At 42.4% G+C, this 22712-nt stretch overlaps 1 protein-coding gene across 1 annotated transcript in view; it reads right to left on the reverse strand.

The window, feature by feature from the left end:
* The window catches only part of VWF (von Willebrand factor), a 119440-nt gene that overhangs the window by 84835 nt on the left and 11893 nt on the right, over nucleotides 1–22712 (reverse strand). Inside the window, exons 7-15 of the mRNA XM_079303773.1 lie at nucleotides 15627–15843; nucleotides 13471–13593; nucleotides 10905–11016; nucleotides 9091–9137; nucleotides 6014–6150; nucleotides 4558–4696; nucleotides 3861–3961; nucleotides 1180–1375; nucleotides 324–539 (exon numbers count right to left, since the gene is read on the reverse strand). Coding sequence (XP_079159899.1) covers nucleotides 324–539; nucleotides 1180–1375; nucleotides 3861–3961; nucleotides 4558–4696; nucleotides 6014–6150; nucleotides 9091–9137; nucleotides 10905–11016; nucleotides 13471–13593; nucleotides 15627–15843 — 1288 coding nt within the window. The remainder of the gene's footprint in view (nucleotides 1–323; nucleotides 540–1179; nucleotides 1376–3860; nucleotides 3962–4557; nucleotides 4697–6013; nucleotides 6151–9090; nucleotides 9138–10904; nucleotides 11017–13470; nucleotides 13594–15626; nucleotides 15844–22712) is intronic.

A 22712-nucleotide genomic window follows, 5' to 3' on the forward strand; every position in this document is an offset into this window, starting at 1 on the left:
GAAGCTTGGGCCTCAAAAACAGGCAGTTCATGGATTACTGCAAATCACTTGGGAGATGCAGAAAGCTTTCGGGTGAGTAGCTGAAATTGGAAATCCAGGCAAAAGTTCTGTGGAGCTGTGTCAGATCACCACTTGACTCCCTCAGTGCTGAGCAATCCCTGGGAACACCTTCTGCATCCTTACCAGTGTGGAGGCAAGATTTACTGTCATCATTTGCCATAAGGAAAATCTGGCATCTCATTCCAGATATTTTTCCAACATTTCCAGGAAAAAAAGTCCTTCAGGATGAGGAAAATAGTGGGTTTGAGCAGCATTGCACTTACGGCAGAAGTCAGGTTGTCTCCACTGGACCAGGATGCTCTTCCTGGCACAGGCTGCTGCATAATTAGCAATGGCAGAGCACAGGCAGTCCTTTCCACTGGAGCAGGAGCAAACATCAAAACGGCAGTTCTTCACGTAGGGAGTGGGACTGACCTCATGGTGACAAGGCTCAAAGGCAGGAGCCATCAGAACTGAGCAGGATTCCTCAGCATACTTGGCTAAAAAGAGAGAAATGACACGCTCACATTGAATCAATCGATCAAAGTGGTTTCAAGGAAAGCTAGGGGAGCCACAATAAGCATTTTCTCTTCCTTTCATTGAAAATAAAACCCACACAAACAAACAAAAAAACAACAAGAAAAAAACAAACTCAAAAAAAATCCTAAACAAAACAAAACAAAAATAAACAAGAATAAAACAGAATTAGGCAGGCACAGATAGCACCATAGCTCATATGTCATGAGCTCTACTGAAAGAGTAATATTTCACTAGGAAAACAAATCAAGGAAAAGCAATCCTTTTTTATTCTGTTAGAACTATTTCTGGTGCTGTAATTCTTTTTACAGGGGCTTTGCTTTCTGCTGCCTTTTTGTATTTGCAAAATTAAACTAATTTTTGTTTTCAATTTTCACAAAATATTATGTTTTCCTTAGGAAGCCTGTATCAATACAAGTCTTTCTGTGGGTTTTTTATTGCTGTTGTTTATTGGGTTTTTAAAAACATATATTACAGCCACTCTGGTGGTAATGTAAACAACATTAGCTTCTTCTCTTTTTTCTTTATTTTCCTTTTTTGTTTTTAATATAAATGAAAGATCATCATTTGCTGCACACTATAATTTTGGATAGAGTTTAGTACCTAAATGAGGATTGAGATTGCAGGGGTCACTGTCTTGCTTTAACAAGTCCTGGCAGTCTGCATTGAGCTTCCAGGAGTTTCCAAAGTCTTCCAGAAGGGATTCCACCATGCCAGAAGGGGTAAGAAAATCATCCCCTCGGTTCCCATCAAAATTTCCACACAGCCCACACATCCTTTCAGAGTAGACTGGAGACACCTAAGGAACAAAACATTAGCCTGGTCATCCTCCAGAACAGGTCACCACTGTAGAGCAAGATTTTATGGGTTTTTTTTAAGAATGAACCATACAAAGTTTAATAGTCAAGATAATTCTCAAACACACATCAAAATACTACAGACACAATGCCATTGTACTGTATTTTCAAACTTCTAACAAATATAGCAGCAGGACAATTTTTGCAAAGTACAGTGAATTTCAGAGGGTGACTAAGAGAAAAACAGCTTATTTTTATGCCTTGATCAGCAGTCCAGTTTAGTCTTCCCCTGTTCTCACTCTCAATTTACATAAATGAGGAGGGCAACAACGGGGGTTGCATTTTTTTAAAATGTAATTCCAACGGTACTTTGGGGAAAGACACTGCACCTGGGAGCATTTAACATTTTAAAGGAAAATTAGATGATGAAGAAAACTTAAAGAGACTGTTTTACCACAAAATTAAGAAAACATTGTAGAGGTTTTCCTCAACACTGAAGACCCTGGATAAAACAAGGAATAAACTAATATTACTAAAGCTACTCTACATTATAGATTCCTCCTGCCTAGAGGAGCTTCAGGCACACTAAAAACAATCCACAGAGCAGGTGCACTTTTCACCCTGTTTTATTCCTTCTGCAAATCAAGGGGCAGCTGAAAGATGACCCTAAACCTAGATGTAAACAGGGAGAAATCTCCTAAGCAACATCTGCATCACAAAGGCACCAATACCTTTTATTTTAGTAGGAACTGTCAGTTTCTGTTAGGAGTAAAGCTTTGGTACTTTACAAACACTATCAACTACTCAGGAGCTTTGATGCTACATTAGCCCTCTGTATTCATGTAGTTGAGTCCTAGTTTAGGCAGGCTTGCAGGAGTAACAAGTGAAATAAACAAAAAAAAAAAAAAAAGTTAGAAAAATCCACATTTTTAAAGAAAACTGTTGTTCTGTATAAATAAAAATAAAAAAAACATTTCCCAAAATATAATTTAATGCTATCCAGCATTCAAACAGGGGTCAGAGAATAAATATAGAGCATCAAAAAGAACAATTAGAGGACAAATAGTCTTACTACTGAGAATATTACTACTCTTTTGCAGATGGAGCAATGACTCACACAAGTCCAAATTGTGGTATGTTTTGGAGTGGAAGCTCAAATCACAGATATCAGGCAGTCACAGAAAGGGGAGCCTTCTTGAGGAACACAGGAAGAATTTTTGCCAGAACAAGGTAATGGAAGTGTATCACTTCCTCCAATTGTCAGCAATATTTGGCAACAGGTCAGTCTACAAATCCAGCATTAAAGACCTCTCCAAAAGCAATTAAAGAGATGCTTTAGATGCCTAGCAAGGCAAGGAGCAGACAACTGGAGAAATTTCCAGCTTTTATGGGTAGAAGAACTGGAGCAGAAAATTAGGTTTGTTTTCAGTGGGACAAAAATTTTGCCAGGTTATATGGGTCTCTGACCAGGGAGAAAAATACTTTGAATACTGAGGAAAGCCAAAACTCCTGAGATATGCCAAGAGACTGAAGTGAATTATTCTAAGCCCCAAAAAGAACTTTTAGACCCTCGGAGCACAGAGATACAGGTTAAATCAAAACAACAATCACAAACCTCCATTTGCTTTCTAAAATTATTCCAGGCCTTTCTTATCTGTTTTCTTTTCAACTCTTGAACTCAATTCTGAACTGGCTTTCACTATCCTTTGCACTGTGCCAGACATGACATTTAATCCAGATTTTGGGGCAGGCAAAAGCAATGCCATGGTTCAAGGCAGGCAGCATTTGTCACTCAGTAAAAAATCTCAGGAAAACTGGTATTCTTGGCAAAACTCCTCTCAGTGAGCAGACCCCCCTGTTGAAAGGGGGGTTCAAAGGCAGCAGGGCTGTGGTTACAGCTTCCTTACAGATCATTTCTGCTAAACCTGGCTCAGTTATTTCTACACTCTGCTGTCTGCAGCACCGACAAAACCTAATTGTTAATCAAGGCTGACTACAAATATTCCTCACAGTAGAAGGAGCACGCACCACATCATCTATGAGCTGATTTCAATTTCCTGGAAAATATGAGTAACTGTGTCCCTGGAGGCCTTTTCTTCCCTTACTTTAAGTCATTCACATCTGTTGGTTTAGACAGGGCAGTCAGAGCAAATAAAAACAAAACTCCAGTTTGGAGGGTATCTGCTGAGTGAAACACAAAACTGTCCATGGTTAATAACAGCTGTCATTGCACACACACACTGGAAAAGAAAAAAAAAAAAGGTGGGGGGGTGGGGAGAAAAAAGCTACTAAGCTTCTATAAGACGAAGTGTTTGTTTCTGGAATACAAAAGGACCTGTATAACACTCTGGGGGTAGCAAAAGAGAAAAGAATTTCTAACATGCAACACAAAGCAATTTTTGACTTCAGACAAGAAAATCTTTGTACATATTTGGCTGGAATGAGAGAGGGGGCAAGCAGCAGAAATAAAACAGAGAGAAAGAGTACCTTCACTATGAGTTCCCCATGACCATCCCAGTCAATCTGCAGATCTTCCCCATAGGTGAGGTGAACTGAACTCCTCACCACACGCTGGATACGGAGGGCACCTGAAGGCAACCACAGGGTGTCAGTGAGCTTTCACAGGATGTAGTGACAGGACAAGGGGGAATAGCTTCACACCGACAGAGAGTGGGTTGAGACTGGATATTGGAAAGAAATTCTTCACTGTGAGGGTGGTGAGGTCCTGGCACAGGTTGCCTGGAGAAACTGTAACTGCCCCATTCCTGGAAGTGTTCCAGGACAAGCTGGATGGGGCTCTGAGCAACCTGGGCTAGCTGGAAGGTGTCCCTGCCCATGGCAGGGGATTGGAATGAAATTATCTTTAAGACCCAAACCAAATCCATCTGTGATTCCATGATTTCAAGGTTCTGCGTGAAAAATAGTAATTTCAAAAAGAATAGACCAACAATGATTTTCACAAATCTCACAAGTGCAGATCAACTTCATTCTCCTGAATTTAGAGGAACAAGTCAAGATGTGTCTGCTGCATGGAAAAAAGCTGAAATGACAGAGCTTTTAGAAGAGACTGCAAATGAGAGTTTGGCATTGAAAATACTGATTAAGCTGGGCTAAGGCATGTCTGAAACCACTAGTAAGCAGGAATCTTTCAGTGGCTGGCCAGAGTCAGCCTGTGTGAACACACCTTGCAGCAAAGGGATCTGTATGTCCTGTCCATTCAGTGAAACTGCTCCTCCATGTTTCATTTTAATGATGCTGTTGTCCATATCCCGGATCCGGACAGAGGCTGAGCGTGTACACACAGCATCAGGATCATCTGCACACTGCAGAGAAGGGAAAATCTGCCTCAAACCACAAGTTTTCACTTTCTTGGTGACTTAGGCCCAGAAGGCATTCTGGCATTAAATTTGGGAGGTGTTGAGTGTCACACTGGTTTTATAGATCTGGTTTCTACATCCCACAAACAGCAGGCTGGCAGCTTTCCATCCATTATCCTGCTAATCATACACCAGAACTTGGAAAAGGATCTGTGGGTGTTCCACCAGACCCCTGGGTGTGACCCATGACAGTGATCAGCTGCACAGCTGTGGCAGGGGCAGGAAGGCCACCTGACCCACACAGCCATGCTGTTCACATTCCCAAGACTCCTGGGGTGTTTATTTTCCTGGCTGTGGGATACCCAGATGAGGAACAGGCATTGCAGGGCCCCACTTCTCCTCCCTGGTTACAAAAGGGAAGTTTCAGTGGAAACCTGTCCTGCAGGTTCCCAAGCACCAATGACCTCAGAGCTGCCCTATCAGAGCTCTCTAATGCAGGAGGCAGATGCAGATGGTCTGGAGAACTGCCACAGCCCATTTCTCCAAAGCCTGCAACTTCCCTGGTGCTGCTGGACAGTTTGATACTCCCCTTCCCTCCTGTCAGTCTCCTGTTTCCATTGTACCTCTCCCTGCCTTCAGCTCCTCTATCCCCATCATCTTCCTTCCTCTCTGCTTCCTTCAGGGTCCTTTTCAGTCTCTGGGTTTGTTCATCTTTTCTCAAGTCCAACTGGTCAATTCATTTCACAACTGTGTTAACCTGCCTGTGACATCCCCCTTCAGGGTTTCCATCCCTTCCTACACCAGCCTGGCTCCCTTTCCCACCTCTCTGCAGCTGCTTCTCACACATCCATCAGGGAGACAGCAAAGAAAGTAAGGAGCTGCTGTCTGAGTAGAAAAAAAATCACCAGCCAAAAATGGGAAGCAACATAAGGCAGCTGCTCTGCCAGTGCACTCTCTTTGGTGTCCAAGGAAATGTCCTTTCCCCACAGGCACTAGGGAGGCATCAAAAGCCTTCAGGGTGCTTGGCAAGGGGTGCACCCTCCCCTCTGTTTGTTTGTTCAGCTGGCAAAGAGTCGGCGAGAGCCCATTCTCCACATCTCATCACAAGCCTCCATCCCCAGGCAGGCTTCTGGGAATGGTGGTGAGGAGAAGCAAAACAGTTATTAACTAAGGAGAAAGATTGCATCTGCTATTTAAACTAATTATCTCATAGGGAAATTACTTCTGTTGGCCTGTGCATCTGCAATTCATGTCATAGCCCCATGGCCCTGCCCTCTCTCTCTCAAGAGCATACACAGAGGCACCAGCCAAGGCTGCTGTTACCTGCACTGTCTCAATGATCACAGAGAAGGAATTTTCCACACAATCCTTGGCAAATAAGTACTGGCAAATCCCACTGAAGGTGAAATACTTGTTGTCAAAGCTTTTGAAATGGGACTGGCCGGTGACAGAGCATTCCCCTGGAAAAAGAAAAAAAAAAAAAACACCAAACCATTAACCATTCCAGTGCCAGTTTTGATCAAAATCCTTGTCAGCCCCCACAAGCCTCTGAGGGGGCAGAGCAGCCCTGGTGGAACAGGTTGTACAAGGCCCAAGCTCCCCACAGATCAGAAGGCACCAACAAGATCCTTATCTCACTGTTTATTTCCATAAGGCATTACCAGTAGTAACAGAGGAACCAATAGCAGCTGCAGAACACAGAATAAGCTGCAGTCAAGAGCTGAAAATTGTGCCTATGGAAAAGCCTATATTCTTTTGTTGGGATGCCTTAAATGCCAATAAGTTATTTTAATATAAAATACCATATGAGAATGAAGAGCTGAAAGATAATGTCTGTGGGAGTCTTTTCAAGGGTAGAATTTATGTTGGACTTTAACCTGAACCATCATCTCAACTAACAAAAAGTAGAAATAATTCTGTAGTTACAATAGCTACATCTAAAGTCCGCACAGAATAATATGAAAGCCTGGCTTGACCATCTTTCTACTAGAAAAAAAGAGCTATTTAAACATATCAACATTTCAAGATGTTTTGGTAAGTTGTGGCTTTTCATTTCCAGGAAGGTAGCATCCAGATACCACAGCTGGGATATGGTACCCTGTCATGCAAACACATGGAAAGGCTCCAACTCCACAAAGCTTGCAGAGAAAATCTTCCATATGAAAAGACCATTACACTTAGAGATGATCCCATGGCAAACAAGGTGGGAAGCCACTTCCTCATCCACAACAAAATTCAGATGCTGGGCCTACACTGGCCATCACCAGCCAAAGGCTGGGGAAAGGTTAAGTGTTACAAGTTATTCGCTCTTCACTGCCTTTGAGTCCCACAGAAGATCTGTCTAATGAACATCATGTGGAAATTTCTCTCTTCAGCATATTATTCAGTGTTTACTATCTTAAACCAGCTGGTGCTAAAACACAGATCCTGAGGATTCCCAGCCTTGCACAGCTCTGATTCAAACTAAGCGAAGTCCAGCACCTCTTGGATATTTGTCATCCTCTGGAGTTTGATTTCCAGGGCATTCTCTGCAACAAGGGATCAAGAGGACAGGTTTGTAGCACAGAGAACTGGGGACTGCTATCTAAGACAAGTCCCAGCCTTTGGCATTGCTCCCCAAAGGGAAATTTCGTTTCTGTGGCCAATTTCTTATGGGTCCCTCTGTCTATTCCATTTGATGTAATACATCCCATTAAATTTCCTGAAACCTTCTGGCTTCATAGTTATTTCCATTTTGATATCAGCTTGAAAGCCTCTTGGTAGTGCCAGCCAGCTCCAGCTGTGGATTCACCTTATCACCAAGTTTACAGCTGGGCAATTCACTCCCACAATATGAAGCAACCTTTCCTGATGAAAAAAAAAGTTGGTCAAAAGAAAAACAGAACTGCCTAAAGTTTATACCAGTAACTACATAAATTTTCTAAACACATAATTTTAGGTATATTTGTGTCAACTAACCAACAATGAAAATATGCTGCAATATTTCTTTGAGACAAACAGTACAGATAACAATATAAATTTGGCTACTCTGGGAGGCTTTGCTGCCCTCCCATAGTGTCTCAGTACAGTTTATAGAGTTTTTAGCAGGCACATGTACAACAGTTGCAGATATACAACATTCGTCTTTAACAAGACCCAGAAAAAAACTGATTTAGATACATTGGCAGAAGGTACACAAATAAGCCACCTTTCTTTCCACTTCTGCTCATTTGGGACAGCTTCCCAATTCAGAAAAAGGCTGCAATGTTATATTGCCTCTTGCAAAGAGCTGGATATCAACATTTGTTTGCAAGCCTCAATACCAGGCTTATCTTCACTTCTATAATCACTATGAAGAAAATGTGGCCAGAGTTATGGACACAAATTTGGCCCATGGATTATTCATCGCAGCCTGGAGAGTAAGGACATAACTTATATAACTTAAGGAAATACTGAAGTTAGAAAAGCACCTATTTGTTGTCTGTAATCATGTGGCTGCCCATTAGCTAAAAGATGCAACAAATGAGCCTGGGCTGTGTCCTTGACAGCGAGATTCCCTGCACTTGGAGAGATCCTTAATCAAAAAGCACAGGGGACAGCTCACTAAAAAGGCCATCTCCGTTTTGAGTATTTGCATACACCATCCCCCCATCCTCTTCTTTAAGTGCTGAACTGAAAGTGTTCTTTTGGCTTAAAGCAGGAGGAAATGGAGCATTGATGGGTCAGGCAAGATTCATGTTTCCAGGAAAAGACAGACTTTTTAATAGAACACCTTAAGACTGTTGCAATTCCCCTGATTTGTGAAAGTTGCACAGTCTCATCTCAACAAAAAACCACCAAAGTCCCCAAATCTGCTCTTTTCTTGTCCAGCCATAACCCTGGTCTGCATCTGCAGAACTGCCTCTCCAATCTGCCAGCACCCATGGAAGGCAGGGCAGCCAGTTTCTCCCTAGGGTGTAGCTCCTTCACCCACAACATGACTATGAGGGAATTGCCATGGTCCATAAGGTACAATGAGAAATTGTACCTGGTCAAAAGAAGCCAGGAGTGAAGGACACTGGGGATGATGACAGCAGGGGAGTTTGATGTAAGAAGGAGCAAGAGGAGCCAACTCTGCCTGGAAGCCAATCCTCTCAACACACAAGCCCTTATAATTGGCAAACTAAGTAATCAGAGCAGGAACTGGACTTCCCATCAAACAGGATTTTTTTTATTGCTACACATAAACCACACAGGGCAATGTCTGACTTGTCTCAGGAGAACAACTTAAAAGTAGGATCCCAACTGCATTGTACTGGAGTGAGCAAGGAAGAACAAAGATTTGAGGTTTGGGGTAAAAAAACAATGTAAGTGGGGTGTGAGTTGGAGGGTTGTAGGCAAAGCCTGCTTGTCAAAACTTGAAAAGAGTAAAGCAAACATACCTGGGCATTCCCCATTACTGCAGATCCATGTGCCACGTCGACAAATGCTAGGAAAGAGATAGTAGCAAGTTAGGCAAGAGTACAGGAATATACATCTTCTGTTGTACATTTTTCCCAAAAAACTGAAAATGGTCACCTGTCCTAGGGAAGTTAGATCAGACCCCAACATCCCTTCCATCTCCCATAACCTCATTTCTTATTGTATTCATCCCTTCTTCCCATATTTTGACAGCAAGTGATGGTAATATGAATGGGTGTGGTTGCAGAACTCAAGAACTTCTATTCTTCCCTGCTAAAGTTCTGGGTTTAATGGAGTTTTCAGCTATATCCCACTGATGTGGAATGAGTTCAATGATGTTCTCAAGGTATATCTATAAATACAACAGAATCACAGGAAAAAAATATTTGAAGGGACTTCAAGAAAAATCATTTACTACAATCCCCAACTCAGAGAAAGCAATGACAAAGTTGGATCAGATGGGTGAGAATCTTGCCCATTTGACTTTAGAAATATCCAAGATGAACTCACACAGCCTCTCTGAGCAGCTGTCCCAGTACAGCACTGGGGAAGGGAGAAGAATTTTTGTGTCAAAACAGAATTTCCTTTGCAGCTTGTGTCCATTGCTTCATAACCTTTTGCTGTTTGCCTCTGAGAAGATTTTGGCCCCATCCTCTTCACAGCCCATCTTTAGGCAGTGAAAGTTCTCTCATTAACCTTTAAATAAATATATCCCCCTTTGTTTCTTCTTACATCAAACTCCCCCGCTGTCATCATCCCCAGTGTCCCCCACAAGCCTCTCTGCACTCCTTGTTTTAAGAGATACTATATTCTTCTCATTCCTTTAATTAACCCAGCCCTTGAAAACCATTTGTGGGGAGGCAGATTATTGAGGATGTTAAATGCAGAGTCAATGGAATGATATTCTCCACAGCAGCATCAAGTTTGCATAACAGGAAGCAATAACAAAACACAAGCAATAAAAACCCCAGCCTGTCAGGTTACACTCATCTCCCAAGAGCACCAAGGTTGAACAATGTGGTCAAGCTCAAAGCTGCAGAGGACTCCAGGGAAAAAGACAAAATGCTAATGTCATGACTATGGTTTGTGTTCTGGGACATGTGGTGAAGGTAACTAAAAGCTTCTGATTAACAGGGATGATGACAAACCTTTCTTCTGCATGCCATGGTCTTCACTGAGCCCTCCTTCTGTGCTCTAATTGGAAACCTCTGAGTAAAGAGTTGTCCAGACTCCTTGTACAAATATGTCCACACTGAACACAAAACCAGATGAGTGACTAATTCCCCTTCCTTTCTTTAAAGTGCTGGTTTTCCCCTCCAGTCTTGTACTCAGGAGTGAAAGAAAAATTGTGAGCCAAGATAGGAAGACTCATTAGCCCTGTGACAAGTTCCAAGGACGTGCCTTAGGCTAACTCCTCTTGGAAAGAAATGGGATTTAGAGGTTAAATACATGTAGGAAGTCAAAACAAAGACATCGCTGCTGACACTACCCAGACATGGGAACCTGCTGGTCTGTCTTATCCACAGGAAACAGGTAGTTCTCTGCTCTTTGAAGGAGTGTGACCTTCATATTGTTCTATCAGATCAAATATCCCTTTAAAAACAGAGCTGATTTTGCTTTTGTGAGCAGCTCACTTCTTGGAAGGGGCAGGCAATTCCAATAAGAGACCAAGTCCTTCACCAGTGAAAGGAAATACTTTAAAGGTAGAGATAGTTCAAGAAAGATAATGCAAAACAGTCACTGACTAGTGTGTAGCACTTATCTACAGCAACCACACAGCAGCACAAGGGTTTACCATGAGTTGCAGTCCTGGGAGATGGTGAAGCCAGGAGGATAATGTTTTCCAGAGTGGATGCAGGAGCAGTCAGAGCTTTCAATGCAGTGTTCACCATCAAGGAGCAGCCCCTCTGGATAGGTCAGGTAGCATCAGTCACCCATGTCACACACACAGGGACAGAAACACAAATACAATCAGATTTTCTTGCTCTTCGTACGCTTTGCCAAGACTTCATATGCATTATTAGCCATGCTTAGTCACAGACAGCAATAAAAAGGATTAAGGTTTGCCAAAAAGCCCCACGGGCAGGTGTGTGCTTTCCTTCTGCTGCTGCCTCTCCCTCAAAGCATTCCTGGTGCTCCCAGAAAAGCTCTTTGCTTAGCACATCCTTAGGTCCAGAACACATGTTGGGACATAGGCAAATCAAACACAGGGAACACAATCAAAGTTAATAGGAGCTGATCTGGGACCTGACTGTTGGAAAAACCATGAACTTCAGTGGCTGCAGTAAAGGGTGTCCACACAGGTCTTGTACTTGTCATAGGAAAACCAAAGATGAGACAAAGTGGGAAATGAAGAAATAGATTTGGACATTATGCAAGTCTAGCAGAGAGGATCTGAGACAAAAAAGCCACTTCTGAACTTCTGCAGAGGCAAAAAAGCAAAAGGGCCGACTTCCCAACTTGGGTCCAGCTGCTGAGGTTTCCATATTACATAACTATAATTAACTGTTCTATAGAGTTCTTTATCTTCCAAGGATAAACAGAGGCACAAAAGAGTTATGAGATATTTTTCTAAGGTAGAAACTTGTCCTTGCTTCTATTGCTAGTTTATAGTGCTTTCTATTCAGTCCCTGTGTTGAGAGAGAGTTGATACTCCCCCATTTTCAAAAGAGCTGCTGTGGCAAAACAGTTATTTTCTTGAACAACCCTCTCCCTTCTCTTTGAGGGACTCCTTCCAATTGCCTGCAGAGATTTTGGCTCTTTTCCTTAGCAGCACCAGTCATCACTGACAGTGAGACACAGGTAAGTCTCCTTTCTATTCCTCCCATAGAGCTGCCTGGAAAGATCTTGGCCGTTGAGAAAGTACCTCCAGTGAGAGAGAATCACAACAAGATCTGAGCATTTAAGAGTGCTGTGGCTCTCCAGAGAGCACAAGAAAACAGAATGCCTGTCTTTTTTCCTGGCAAGAGTAATTCCATTTACAGCAATTAATGTAACTATGAAGGGCATTTAACAGAGGAGAAAAAAAAATAAAAAAGAATGAAGACATTTGTCAACGATCCTTCAGATCCTGTTTCACTTGGTGCACTGGGGGGAAGCTAAGTGAAGGTAGAATCCTCACCAAAAATCCTTCTGTCAGATCCTCCTAGTTTTCTGTCAAGCTCAAATTCAGATTCTTCCCTTCTGGCTGTGCAACAAACAGCAGTAAAAGTTTTGAACTGCTGATTGTTATTCTCATGCCCTTTTACCCTTTCTGTTGAGCTCCTGCTTCCCTGCTCCTCAGTTCCTCTCTCCTTAGATCTTTCCCATGCTGAACAGACCAATGCATCCACCAAAGGAAAAATACAGCAAGAGCCCTTGTGCAGCCAGTGGATTCATCTCCTTCAGCTCTCTCCAACACTTCCAGGACTGCACAAATACAGTAGCTGGATCCTTCACAACAAAATAATCTCCAGAGTCTGGTTACATCACCTGAGCAGGTCCTGCCACTCATTTGAACCTCTAGCAAGGAAGAGGCTGGCAGCTGAATGGGAAACTATCAAACCCTGAATGTAGTGACTCCTCAAATGAGGCTGACATTGTCATCATTGCCCTGTTTTGGAAAGCAGAGCTCTGCAAATCTCCATCACACTTGGCATCTTGTACAAGGGGACACTAAACACCTCAGTGCACTCACAAAGCCCAGACAGGGTGAAATGCACAGATATTTCTACTCAGAACAAACAAAGCACCCAACAAAATCAAACAGAAAAAAAGAAACAGCTAGAAATGGAAGCATATGGAGCTTTGGAGGCAGGAATCAAGCTCTTATCCTGCAGTTGCTTTAAGTACAACAGACAGAAATGGAAGATTGGTGTGGGTGGACTGTTCCTTTTAATCCAATCAAATTTCCTGTATGGAAGATTCAACAATAAATTAAATTATTCACCTAAATGATGAAGACCTTTGAAATTGCAGTGCAAGCTTTACATGTACAGTTTTTCTGCAAGAAATTCCTTCAGTGTATTTATTCTCTGCTGTTTCTTCCCCTAACTGTATTTGTCTCTAACCCAAGCAATTCAGGAGTACATCAAGGCAAGCAGTCCCTCACCAAGAAATAAAGGCAATCCTGGAATATTAGTTGGTACTAAATTTCACAGAAACATTTACTTTTTAGCTGGCTCTGAAAAATGGCCCTTTCACGGAGTGAGCTTACAGGCACTACAGAAACTGGATTATTCTAGGGCATGCTCCCAGAAAAAAAAAGAAGCCTTTCTGATTTTCAAGAAAATTTAAGGGAAGACACAGCTTTCCTTCTTCCAATAAAATAGGTAGCTTGACTGCCAAATGTTTCTCTGTAAATAACCCAGTAAATAAATTACCAGGGCAGCTGCAGCCATCAACACATTGTCCATGACACACTTCATTGATATTCAGGCTCTGGCAGGTTTTGGCACATGGTGATACACACTCCTTATATTCCATGCCAACTGGACATCTCGGCCCTGAAACAATTAAAAGAAATTAGAAATGCAAATTCCTCAATAACTCTTAAATCAACAAATCCCTTCATTATCAAAGGATGAACCACAGAGGCACAAAAGGTCATGTTAGCTTCCAAATTATTATTTCTTTTTTAGAAGTAGAACATTTTAAGAAACATTTGATTTTTAATTTGCTGTAATATCATCATCTGTCAGGTGGCATAGTAAATACTCAGAGATTAAAGCCAATCTGTTTTCTAATAAAATGAGTCTCAAAAACTAAACCCAAGTGCAGTAAGAATAATCAAACCTGGGGAGAAGTTTTGGAACAGTATCTAAGCAATTTAGAGAGGAGTTTTGTACTTTTAAGCCATGCACTTACTCAACTCATTTGTGAAATTCTCCTTTTTGGTGTTTCCAGGGAAAACCAGGAGACAGTTAAGACTCTGAAATCCCATCCTCCTTCTTCCAGAGGACCAACAGCTGAGGATAACATCCATACCACACTATCTCCACTGCTACCATTATCTAGGCCAGGCCATTATGCAAACACACTCTGTTACAGACATTCCTTCTCTTCAATGTATACACACACCATGCCCTACAAGACTGTGGGGGTGTGAGTGGGAAGAAAAGGTTAGAGCCTGCCCTTTCCAAGCAAATCCTCTGCTGAAGAGGTGGGAGGGAAATGATGAGTGATCATGCCCTGGGCTCAGGCACCAACTCACAAAGTGTGCCCAGCACTAGAGCCCTTCCCACATAGCAGAGCATTCCAAACCTCCATCATCATCTTCTTCTTCATCTCCTGAGAAAGCACCATAGCACAGACAAAAGGTGATAGAAAATTAAGCTCCTGATGTGGCAGTGGGATGCTTCCCTCTTTCCTGACTCAGGAGAAAAAAAAAAAAAAAAAAAAAAAATCAAAGTGTGGTTCTTGAATTCAAGGGTTAGAAATGAGCTCTAAAGCCCCTGGGATCACAGAAAGGCTCATTTCACTTGAGCCTTTTAATCAGACTTACAAAGAGCCCCAGCAAAAATGGATCCTCTGGCTCACACCCTGAGCAAGGAAGATGAGCTTTAATAGATACCTTTCATGTCCCAATGGAAAGGTAATAAATTACTGCTAGAACTCAGACTGTACAATCCCTAGAACAAGTAGCTGGCATCATCTTGCTGCCCTAACCACAGTCTGAAGGCAGTTTTCTTCAGTGGCCAATAGCAGAATGTCTTTACCAGAGAACCAAGTGTTGTCAGTCCAAATCAATTTATTCCATGAAATCAATTTGCACAAACATGTCAAGGAAATTGTCCTTTCTTATAACAAATATAAATGAGAAAAATCACCGAGAACATGATATTAGTGGATTTTTAATTTTTGGGTTTTTTTTGAATGCTCTGTATGAAACCATTGTTCTCCAGTGGAGGTATCAGCAGTAGGTGCAAACATGACTTTTCCTCTATAAACACAATCCATCTCAGTCTCTGCACTTCCTTGATACAAAACCTCAGCACAGATGCAATCAGGACTTCTGAACTCAGCAAAATTGGGCTAATAAAGGCAGCAGTTCAAATGCAATCAGGATCTCTAACCTCACAAAAATTGGCTTAGAAAAGGCAACGTCTCAATTTTAAGGTAATTGCTTCAATCAAATAAAGGGTGAAGCAATTGTCTTTATGCAAAAACATTAGAGAGCATTTCACAAAGATGCTGACTTAAAAATACAGGCTGGAAAATATCATACATCTGATCCATGTGTGAAATAGCACCTAAACATCCTTGTGTAACAAATAAGCCTTTACTGCCTGTGTACACTGTGATGGGACATGTAACAGCTCAGTCTCTTCTTTACATACAGTTCAAACAATATTGCCTTGGGGACAAAAACTTCTAGAAAAAAAGATGGGTGATGGAGAGCTGAGAGGGGAAGTGAGCAAAGTCACTTCCTCTAAATGAACCAGCCTCCTAAAAAACCACCAGCTGCAGGACATAAATCTGCAAGACAGTCACGATCTTATTGGGGATGAGCAGCCTAGGAATAAAAGTGCCAGCTTACTGCAGGAGCTCTCTTCAGGCCAGCCCTCCAGAACCACTCCTTGGTGAGCGCAGCTCCGGGCGTACTCCAGGAAGGCGGGGCAGTGACAGTCCACACCCTGGGGACAGGCACAGATGTCCCTTTCACAGAGGCTGACATAGGGCTCGGCATCCACCCGATGGTGGCACCGCGAGAAGGTCACAGATGTGCTCAGCAGCTGGCAGGTTTCCAGGACGTCCTGCAGGAGAAGTGAGGGACAACGGGACAGAGAGAGAGCAAAGGAGACAAAATTACTTCCTGTGGGAAAGGAAAATTCAACTTTTCCAAACACACCGTCAGCACTGCTGTTGAACAACATTACAGCTCTTATTTAACATCACCATGGAGTTAATAATAGTCAAGAGCTAATAGTGAGCTCTACTCATTTATTCACCACATCCATTAATACATTAATATACTGATTATTATAGAATGGAGCATCACATAAGGGATGTTTCACACAGAAACAGGGAAAAAGATGGAGGCATCCTGCCTCCTTTGGCTTCCCAGAAAAAACTGGGCGGTGCCTGGATTCCCAGGAAGATGCACACAGCAACAGAGAGGAACTGAGGTATGTAGGAAGAAAAACAACCAGACAATCTTTTGGATAACAAGCAACCAGAGCAGGTGCCAGAGGGAAAGATTGAGTCTGTCTGAAATCCCGGGAATGAAATTTGTTTTCTACTTCTGGCCACACGTTCCTGTCGCTCCTGCTGGCTTGTCCAAAGCACAACAGGTCAATTTAGCTCAGATAAATAGGAGAACAATAGCCCAGGGAAGAAAAGCAATTTGTTCTGCTCTTCTCCTGAGTGAAATCAGTGTGGTGACAGCCAGTGTGAGGGGAGGACAGCACAGGAGATGGGACGAGGGTATCAAGACCCCTTCTTTCAAACTTAACTGTATGTGAAACAAAACCTAAGGAAAACTTACTGTATGACTAAGCTTTTCAGGGGAGGCTCCCAAATAAACTCTTTTGTGCACATTACATCTCGGTTCAATGAGTCTGAGGTTCTCAGTGCAACTTTCTGAAAGGATGGCACTGAGTTCTGGTAAGTGAAAAACAGGTTTTATGATACAACCCCAGCACAACAAATAGTTGGAACATAACTTTTTCTACTTATTTGTCAGTGTTTTATGTATCAAATGTAACCATGCTGTATTTTGCAGTTGCTCAGTGGTTAGAAGGGGGGAAATATTCTTCAGAGTGGTTCACAGTTGCAATTCATTACTTCTGAAAAACTTTACATGTATCTGAGGTAACAGCACATATAAGATGCTGTGTTAAATAAAAAATAAAAATTAAAAAAAAATTTAAAAGCATCTTGTTTTCTCATTTTCTAGGAGGTGAAAAATGGAGAGCAAAAAACAACACACAGGAAAAAAAAAAATCAAGATGCCTTCTCTTAATGGCAGCTGTGGTGCCTGCATAGGAAAACTGCTGAGTAGAAAATACCTTTTTATCTTGGTTGAAAGCTATTTGGTTCAGGTGATCAACTCGAGCTAGTACATGTCTGAGCCAAGACAGAATTTCTTGCTTGTGAAAACAAATCAACCAGAAATGTCTAGTCCATTGGGAATGTATTCCAAGTTCAGCAAAGGGCTCAGGGAATATGTGCAAAGAGGTTTTGAGCTTTCTGAGAAAGGACTCAGGGCACTTAAAACAGCACTAACTGAGAACTGGACATGGTGAAAATCAGAAATTAAGCTCTATTCTGGGATGATTCTGATGCCCTGATAGCACCCACCACGCTGAATCAGATGGGAAAAGAAACAAAAAGACTGGAAGGGGAGAGCAGGAACTACATAAAAGATGGTTGGTGCTGCTCTAAGACTCACAGTACAAAAAAGCTGAAAAAGTACCCTAAGGGTGGAAGTAGCAACAACAGGAGCAGCCAAGAAAGCTATTAAAGCAGTGCTTGGAGATGAAACTGATAAAACCAAAAATGAGCCCAGAGCCATTCAGAGGATGGAGCAGTAGAGCAACTCCTGGATCAAAGCCTTGATCCAGATAGTATCAAGTGCAGCAGAAAACCAGTATATGCAACAACCCATTTAGGGGCTGAGCTAATGAAGTTTCTTAAGGTAATAGCCTGTTAATACAATTCAAACAGCAAAACTCAAACTGTACATTCCACTAAAATAAACATTTTAGATAGGAAAGCGACTTAAAAAATAAAGATTACACACCAAAAAAATTAACCCATTTTTCCTCTAGTTTTTTGGTCTTGGATTTGTTCACTAACAGCATAGTTAAAGGCTGGGCTCCAGCTGATTACCTAGAAACCAAGTGATATATGTTGAAAAGCAACAGTTCATTTTCTCTATGTAAAGACATTTTGCCATTCAAATTTTGTCAGGTTTTCCAGTGACTTAAAGCAAAAACTTCGAGCTGAAATTTCCCCATCTTTCAGACATATCTTAACTATCATGAAAAATAAGCTAAAATATGGGTAAATTCAAATAGAAACAAAAAGACCAAAATTCACCATGGGAGCAGTCAAAGAGAGGGTATACAACCATCACCTTTGGAGACATTTAAAATGTGAGTGGATAAGCAGCCTGACCTAGGATGACCTAGCATTGAGCACCCTGACCTAAGATTGGCCTTGTTGGAAGCAGGGAATTGGACTCAGTGACTCCCTTCCAACTTTAAACATTCTGCAAATTATTTTTATTTTTACTCCTTCCTTTCTTTAAAACTTACTGGTCAGGCTGGACTAAGAGAAGTCCTTAATCTTTAGTTTAGAGGACAGGGGTGAGTATCAGATATTGGCAGCCTCAGCCACTGCTGTAACATTCCTGCTTATGGAAGCTGCTCCACACTGCACAAGTCCTATTTTAAATGTTTCTTTAAACAGGTTGGCAGGGTCCTGGCACTGGCAGCCCTCAGCAACCACAAAACTTGCTGACCTTTTTTCTGCCCCAGGCCCACCACACAGAGCTGGAGGTGGAATTTTGTACATTCTTCCCATTTCTGTGACATTTCCTTCTGCTACTGCATGAACTGCATTTGTCTACAACTTAACAATCACCATTAAAGAGAGAGAACCTAAAAAAATAACAGAAGAAATCAAAGGCATCCTCTCATTCCCTTGAATTTAAACCCTATTGTGTGCAGATAGGGTTTCTCCAGAACACTCAGGAAAGATATATTTTGGTTCAATAACTGGGTTAAGTTTTTCAGAAAATATATTTAATGGAGAAAGATCTCCCATGTTTCCAAATTAAAAGCATCCAATCCCAGTAATACAACAAACACTGCCTGTATTTTTGAGCAGACTAAGTAACAACTGAAAGAAATTGCTTTCCCAAATGCTGATTAATCTGATGAAGAAAAATGAGATTTTAGATATAGTGGGCCTCATTTTCACCCATGTAATGCATTATTATATTGCATACAATTATTTGGGTTGGAGGTGGCATTAAAGAGCCTCTAGTTCAATCAATCCCCTGCCATGAATAGGAACACCTTCCACTAGACCTGGTTGCTCCAAGCCCCACCTAACCTGGCCTTGAACACTTCCAGGGAGAGGGATGGACCTCCAAACCTTTGTGGACCTGCCTCTGATCCCAACATAGTAAATTATGGTCCAAAGCTGAAAATCTCTACTTGTTTTCAGATCTGAGAATGAATGCTATCTCTATTTATTACATAAAGAAATATTGTATGGGATAATGGGGGAACTGTTTCTTACCAACTGCAATAAGAGCTGAATTTCAGCAAAAGCAGAAATTAGCTGTATTTTAATTTCAATAATTTTCACATCTAACACACTATAGATATAATTTCCTAGTAAGATAAGAAAAAAGGAAACAATACAGTGGCTTCTGGCCTCCATTTCTATTAGAGGTGAAATCTAGGAAATACAGGTAATGTAAAAGAACACAAGAATCAATTGCAATCCTTTAAACCATAAACATTTTTGTTTTCAAGGCTGCTTTGTTGCTATAGTTTTCCAGATCACCTATTTATACTTTCAGACCCATGTTGGTCTGTTGGTCATCTTAGAGCCTGGAAAATTGCAGAACATTGTTGAACAGCCTAAACCAGTGAAAAATTGGATCAGACAATGCAGCAAGGCTCCTTTTTGGTAGCTAAACATGAACTGCAGAGGGAAGGGCATGGTAGGATGGCTTTCTTCCTCCCTCCAACACTGCCCAGTTTGGAATGTTCTCTGGATCCCAAGGCAAGGCAGGTGATCACACTAAATGTGTGTGTTTTAGAGGTGGAGGGCAGGGAAAGGCCATGGCAACAGTGAGGTAAGAGTGTGAGCTGCCTCAAGACTTTTCAGCTCACACAGAGAGCCATTAAACAAGATAAAAAGTTCCCAAAAACTTTTTTCAACATTTTTAGGATTTGAAGATAAAGAAGCAGCAGGGCTTTCTGATTCCACTGCATAGAATCCTCCAATGGTTTGTGTTGCAAGGGACCTCAAAGCTCATTCATTTCCAATCCCCTGTTATGGGCCAGGGACACCTTCCACTATCCCAGGTTGCTCACAGCTCCATCCAGCCTGGACTTGGACACTGCCAGAGATGGGGCAGCCACAGCTCCTCTGGACAACCTGTGCCAGGGCCTCACCATCCTCACAGGGAACAATTTATTCCTGATATCCAATCTAAACCTGTTCTCTATCAGGGTGAAGCCATTTCCTCTCATCCTGTCCCTACAATTCCTGCTGAAAGAAGCCAGCAGCCATCTCTCCAAGGATGCTGCCGGCCAGAGAGGGTAAAGAAAACCACAGACCTACCCAGTGCAGGGGCACTGGGATGGGAGGAGTGCCTTGAAGCAGAGCTGTTCACCTAACAGCTGACTGCCTGGCAGGGAGGGAGGCTGGGAGATCAAGGAGATTTACATTCCTGAAGCTGAGGCAAGCAAACAAAGCACACTATTAAAAAGCCCTACATTCTTCAGCAGGCACTTGTTTGACCAGACTTCTATTAATATAGTGTTGTGTTTATTCTTGCATAGTGAATAAATTAAGGCAATGTTAAATGCTGTGAGCTTATGAACTCACATGAGAGAGAATATAATTTCATTTAGTGTGTGGGAAAGAAAACTTTATCCACAAAGCATCAATATTTAACAGCATCTGCATAAAACTGAAATCAGTTGTACTCAACCCACCAGACTGGTTTTCCCCCTGCCTGCCACTCCCCAACCTCAGCTGTAATGTTGACACTTTCCAAACATTAGATTCATCTGAACAGATAAAATTCCAGGGACCACAACCAGTCACAACAGCTGTAATGAGATTTAAAGAATCATAGGATGGTTTGGGTTGGAAGGAACTTTAAAGATCACATACCTCCACCCCTTGCCATGGGCAGGGACACCTTCCACTATCCCAGGTTGCTCAGAGCCCCATCCAGCCTGGCCTGGAACACTGCCAGGGATGGGGCAGCCACAGCTGTTCTGGGAAACCTGTGCCAGGGCTTCACCACCCTCACAGGGAACAATTCCTTCCCAATATCCAATCTAACCCTGCTCTCTGTCAGTATGAAGCCACTGCCCCTTGTCCTGTCATTCCAGGCCCTTGTCAAGAGTCTCTCTCCATCTTTCCTTTGGCTCCCTTCAGGCACTGCAAGGCCACAGTGAGGTCATTCCAAAGCTTCTCTTCTCCAGATGAACAATCCCAACTACCTCAGCCTTTCCTCCCAGCAGAACTGCTCCATCCCTCTGATCCCTTGGTGTCCCTGCTCTGGCCTGGCTCCCTGTCCTGTTGAGTAACCCTGTCCCTAGAAAAGCCTCAGCCAGGTTGGAACTCCTCATGCTTTGGTGGTTAGCATCACAACTTCAGTCAAGTCAGGTGTTCAGTCTGCCCCAGCCATGACAGAAACACCCCACAGAAACACAACCACCTCTGCCCAAGCAAGAAACATCACCTGGAGATTTCCAGCCTGAAATCACTGCTATAATTCCTCAGCCAGTTTGGCAGGTAGTGAGGCTGAAGTGCTGAGGGGCACGAGCATCTTTCACTGAATTTCACAACACATCTGACACATCCCCATCCAAATGCTGAATGGAAGTATAAAGAATCAGAACTTTGTCCAACTCTTAGTTATAGCCTTTTCCAGTTAGCCAGGAAGCCAGCAATCAGGGTAGCTGGAGAACAGACATATTCCAGGAAGTGCTACTACTCTTGAGAAATTATTTGGGTCTAATTTAGCAAATACAAGACTTCAGTGCGAAAGTAACAACTACATTTTGGCCTCAGTTACTCTGGTATAAATCTAAACCTGGCACCCAGGAAATCATTCTGATTTACAACAGAGTACATGGAATCAGCTGTAACCCCTCAAGGGATGAAGGTTCAATTTACCATGACAGTCATAACCTATTAACACCACATGCTTCAGTAAATTCAAAGCTACTTTCTTCTCTGAGCTGGTGACCACCTGCATGCATCCACACCCTGTCTAAGGGAAAGAAGAAACTTGTTTGGACTTAAAAAAGACAAGATGAAAAAGGCTGATGCAGCAAAGGGGGTCACAGAGTTGGCCAAGGCAAACAGTTCTGTGTTTCTTCAATAAATCAGCACCATGATCTGTACACGTAGCTGAAGGAACATCCTTCTGGGAAGGGAAATAACCTGGTGACACAGAGCTTTTGGAACACTGACAGAAAACATCTCCTCTGTCAAAAACAGCCTGGCTGGAGCATCTCCCTCCTCTGCTGACTCAAGTATATAAACTCAACAAATTCACAAAATATCATTTGAGGAGGCAGTGCCCAGAGAGGCTTCAGAACAGCTACTTGCCTGCTGACACAATCAGAAAGGGAATTAACTACCTCATTCTACAGGAATCACTGAAATGCACCTTTCCCAAGTAACATCATCATTTCTTTGGCAGTAAGTCACACTTCAGCCTCAAACAAGCTGTTGTTTTCTTTATATGTTTAATGGCTGGGGTGGGGGGAAGGTGTGGATGGATGGATGGATGGATGGATGGATGGATGGATGGATGGATGGATGGATGGATGGATGGATGGATGGATGGATGGATGGATGGATGGATGGATGGAGTTGCAGGTTTAGGCTGTATATCAGGGAAAGGTTCTTCCCC

This window comes from Erithacus rubecula (genome assembly GCF_903797595.1).
Source record: "Erithacus rubecula genome assembly, chromosome: 4".
NCBI lineage: Eukaryota > Metazoa > Chordata > Aves > Passeriformes > Muscicapidae > Erithacus > Erithacus rubecula.